Source organism: Ursus arctos, unplaced genomic scaffold, assembly GCF_023065955.2.
Source record: "Ursus arctos isolate Adak ecotype North America unplaced genomic scaffold, UrsArc2.0 scaffold_14, whole genome shotgun sequence".
NCBI lineage: Eukaryota > Metazoa > Chordata > Mammalia > Carnivora > Ursidae > Ursus > Ursus arctos.
This window is the reverse complement of record NW_026622808.1, coordinates 15,085,378-15,090,076: the sequence shown is the minus strand read 5'-3', so window position 1 is coordinate 15,090,076 and position 4,699 is coordinate 15,085,378. Positions and strand designations below refer to the sequence as shown.

The 4,699-nt window shown below is 50.5% G+C and overlaps 1 protein-coding gene across 1 annotated transcript in view; it reads left to right on the top strand.

Annotated features, from left to right (window-relative positions):
• The first annotated feature begins 2,585 nt into the window (after positions 1–2,585).
• SH3GL1 (SH3 domain containing GRB2 like 1, endophilin A2) overlaps positions 2,586–4,699 on the top strand; it is a 32,088-nt gene continuing 29,974 nt past the window's right edge. The window contains exon 1 of the mRNA XM_026481102.4: positions 2,586–2,804. Within this exon, the coding sequence (XP_026336887.3) occupies positions 2,760–2,804 (45 nt within the window). The 5' untranslated portion in view covers positions 2,586–2,759. The remainder of the gene's footprint in view (positions 2,805–4,699) is intronic.

Here is a 4,699-nt window from a genome sequence, read left to right as displayed (position 1 = left end):
CCCCGCAGCCCGCGCGGTGATTGGGCTAGGCTGTGTCACGTGACAACCCGCCTCGGGAAGAAGGGAGCGCCGGGAGCATCCTCGCGAGAGCCGAGGCTTCCTTTCCTCCCAGGGCTCCCCTATTGATATTCCCGCGGAGGACGGGGGCTTCCTCTCGACCGCCGATCATTGGCGGGGAGGAGGTGCCCTGCGATTGGAGGCAGAGGATGTCAAGCTGAGAGTTCAACACTGTGATTGGCTGGACGCGTGGGATAGGTCGGCAGGAGGAGGGAGGGCCAGGCTCTTACGTCATGACGAAACGTTTTACGTAGGGTGATGGGTGACAGCCTGAAACTGCGGTTTAGAGCAAGAACTAAGTTTTTAGTTTATGCTAATTGGGCATCGGCTAAATATTATAAGTACTAAAATTATAAATTTTTTATGTGAACAATAAGGTGGAAATAAGTTAAATAAATTCTGTGCAGCGCTTTAGAAGCATTTAATATGCACTAAATATATCCAGAGGGAATGAATAAAATGGATCTTTCTGGTTTAATACTCAGGATATCTGCACACACTGTTTCCTCACCTAGAAGACTCTCCGCAGCTCTCTTTGGCTAGTTTCGATCTAACTTTCAGATCTTAGATCTGCGCCTTAGAGGAGCCTTTCCTTCCCTATCCCCAACAAGGTGTAATTCCTAAAACTCAGTTCTTTTCCCCATTTTTTCTTTTTTCCTCCTCCCCCGCCCTTTTTCCCCTGCATTTCTTTTTCTTTCTTTTTTTTTTTAAGATTTTATTTATTTATTTGACAGAGAGAGAGACAGCCAGCAAGAGAGGGAACACAAGCAAGGGGAGTGGGAGAGGAAGAAGTAGGCTCCCAGCAGAGCATGGAGCCCAATGTGGGGCTGGATCCCAGGACCCTGGGATCACGCCCTGAGCCGAAGGCAGATGCTTAACTACTGAGCCACCCAGGCGCCCCTGCAGTTCTTTTTCTTGAAGCAATTACAGCTTTTTTTTTTTTTAGCATGTTATTTGATTTAGTATCTGTATTTGTCACTAGCCCCATGAGGGCAGGAATAATTTAACACTGTATTCCCAGTACCTCTCAGTGACTGATACATTAGCAAGGGGTCAATGAATAGTTGAGTGAATGAATAAACTTCATTTGATTGGACTGTGTGATCATGTAGATTAAAAAACCTCACGTGGAACAGAGACCTTGAATGTCAACCTTTTCTCTAGCACCAATTTAATCTCTCAAGCAGAGAAGTGAGGAAAGAAGACTGAAATTTATCCCAAGTTTGGAATTCTGTCGATTCTATAGATTGGATAATTAAAGCCAAGTTGTTAGGTATATCATTTTGGACAGGTCATGTTTTACTCAAGGCCTGGGTTTCCCCATATGAATCCTGACATTCTGGCATTTTGCAATGATTTAAACCAGTGGGTCACCGTCGAGAGTGCCTTTCAGAATCACATGGGGAATTTTAAAAAACTATTCATAACAGCCCCATCAGGATCTTCGGGAAGGAGGTTTGTGACATACATATTCCGAAACAATCTTCCATCTAGTCCAGTACCTTCTGTTGAGGCAGTTGGAAACTTCTAGCAATCTTCTGCTTCAGAAAATCACCCAAATCTGTCAGAGATTTCAGCATTGAAGTTGCAAACACATTAGCTCTAGCCACTTTCTTGTTCCTCTTTTTGGATTAATTTATCCATTTCAATTCATTATTAACTTCCAATTAATTCAATTCAATAACAATTGGTTTAAAAAACAAAATCAATTAACATGCATCGACCTGGGAGGACTTCCTGAAGGAGGTGACATTCCAAACAGATTTCTCTTTTATGCACAAAGGATGGGGGGAAATTGGGGGAAAATGTGCAAGAAAGGAACAACATTAGCAAAGGCCCATAGGAAGCCGGGATCATGGATTATAGAAGAGGAAGAGAGCTGAAGTCAGAAGGGTTGATGGAGCCAAAATGTGCGAGCTTCGTAGGCAGGTGATGCTAGAAGTTATGAGTGTATTCTGAGGACAGTAGAGTAATGTGATATGAACTGTGTTATAGACCATCTTTCTGACTATTTTTTAGGGGAAATTGGAGGGGGAAACTGCAGGTGGGCATACCAGAGAGGAGGCTGGTGCAAGGTCTAGTTAGGGCAGGAAGGACAGGGGGATAGAAAGGAAGTAGGAGTGACACCGTGTTGTCTGACTTGGGCAACTGTATGGATAAGCACGTGGCAGGGTTGAAGACGGTGTGTGTGCGAGGGACTAAACGCACAGAGAACTGGGTTAGCTGCAATTAACAAACAGGTATCCGGAGACTTGTAAACCCAGCCTCCCAACCTCTCTAAGATTTAAGCGGCTTTCCTAAAACGTTAGGACTACCTCCGGGCCTCTAGGGGTCGCTGTAGCCTTCATGGTCTCTCTAGGCTCGCTCCTGTCGGCTCGCTGGCAGAGGCAGCTTTGGCAGGGCGGACGACGTGCGCGTGCGCTCTCTGACCGGCAGGGGGCGCGCTTGCGCAGTTGGGACCGGGGGCGCGCGCAGGCCGGCACCGGAAGTGTGCGGTTGCCATGTAATATCCTGGCCGCGCGGGCGCGCGAGGGGCTGAGGCGGCGCCGGGGCGGGCGCGGAGCTGGCGAGAGGGCGGTGGAGGCGGCGCCGACGGGGCCCGCTGAGGCGCGCGGGGTATCGGCTGCGCCCGGGAGCCTGTCGCTTGCGCGGTCCCTCCGGTTCGCTAGGTCCGGGCGGGAGGCCCCACGGCGGGAGGCAGTATGTCGGTGGCGGGGCTGAAGAAGCAGTTCTACAAGGCGAGCCAGGTGAGCGGAGGCCGAGGCGAGGGGAGCGAGCCCCGGGCCCTAGGCTGCCCGGAGTTGGGGACCCGGCCAGGCCCGACCCTGGCTCGGGAGGGGGCTGCGGGCACCGAGGGGGCAGCATTGGCGCGTGTCCCCCGCTGGGTGGGGAGAGCCCAGGAAGGACGGGGGTTTGCTCACGAAGTGGCCCAGGCCCTGCCCGCCATGTGGGCTCCGGTCTCCCCGAGAAGGGTGGGCAGACCCCTGGGAGGAACAGGGATGCACCCGGAGGTTGACCCGGGACAGGGACCCCTTCCTTCCCTTCCTCCCCTGTAAAAGGGGCACGGAGTGGGGAAAGAGCAGGGGAAGAAACACTCCTGAGGCTGTCGATACAGGACTCTTGCCAGAGAGCCCAGGGGCAGGGAAACTTGGCGTCTGAAGTAATTCTTTAAAACAAACAAACGAAAACCCCTTTTGATGGACCCGGTACAAAGTTGGGAAAGGGTAGAGTGAAAAGTCCGTTTCCGCCTCCAGTCCCTCAGGCATCCAGTCCCTCTCCCCAGCCGCAAGGACTGTCACCCACGATTCACATCCCTTTCCAAAGATATATCTTTCCTTTAAACACACACACACACATACACACACCACACACACACACACACACACGCACGCACGCACACGGTGGTAGCATAGTCTACATGGTGCTTTGTGTTTCGGGTTTTTCCTTAAATGTTTTTGGCGATAACGCTGGAGCTGGAATTCTCCACCTCAGATCGCTCTCTGTTGTGGGGGGCCCCTCTTGGGCACTGTGAGGTGATGAGCGACATCCCTGGCCCCACCCACTCCATCCCAGGAGCAACCCCCCAATCCCGACACCGCAAATACCTCCCTGTGCTACCAAATGTCCCTGGGGAACTCCCCTTCTCCCCCCACCCCAGAGCTACTGCACTAGGGCATACCTCTTAGAGTTTCTTTGATCTTTGTAATGGGTTGGTGGTATTCCAGTCAACTACTGGGGACTGGTGAAAATCAGCCATCTATTGACGGATGCACATTGTTTCCAGTCGGTTTCTGCTACAAACAATACCGGGGTGAATAGCCAATGAATATCTTTGCTCACAGGTGGGATTGGATTTACAGGATAAGTTCCCAGAAGGAGGGTGCTGAATCCAAGAGTATAGTGTTTTACATGTGACAGAGAAGTATAGGTTTTTTTGGAATGTCCAGGCCCCATTGCTCATGAATCTGATGAAAGCTGTGGATTCACTCACCAGAAAACTGGGCGGTGGAAGAATTCAGTTTATGGTTTCAGATCCACGAAGCCCCAGATTCCTTGAATCCAATTGGTTCCTGCATCCCAGATTAAGAACCTTAGGCGTGGGGTGACTGGGCGGCTCAGTCGGTTAAGCATCTGCCCTCAGCTCAGGTCATGATCCTAGGGTTCTGGGATGGAGCCCCGCATCGGGTTCCTTGCTCAGCGGGGAGTCTGCTTCTCCCTCTCCCTCTGCCTTCTGCTCCCCCTGCTCATGCTCTCTCTCTGTCAAGTAAATAAATAAAACCCTAAAAATAAAATAAAAAATTAAAAAAAAAAAAAAAAAAAGAACCTTAGGTGTGGAGTCTGTATGGATAGACTCCGCGGAGGAATGAGCGACCATCTTAGGGACAGTGTGGGCCCTGCTGGCAAACTGGGCTTTTCGCACAATTTGGAGAAGTTCAGTGGGAGGGAAGAAAAATGAGTCCACAGTAACACAGCTGGTACCTTTTCCCTATTGATGGAAAAAGTCATGACCCCACCCTAATGTTTATCTAGGGCAAACCTCAGATGATGGCTAACCCCTGAAGAAGAGAAACTTAATCCAGAGGGGTTCTTGGATTATTGCTGAGAGTACAGCCCTTTACCCAGCAGTATAGAAGTAAAGGGA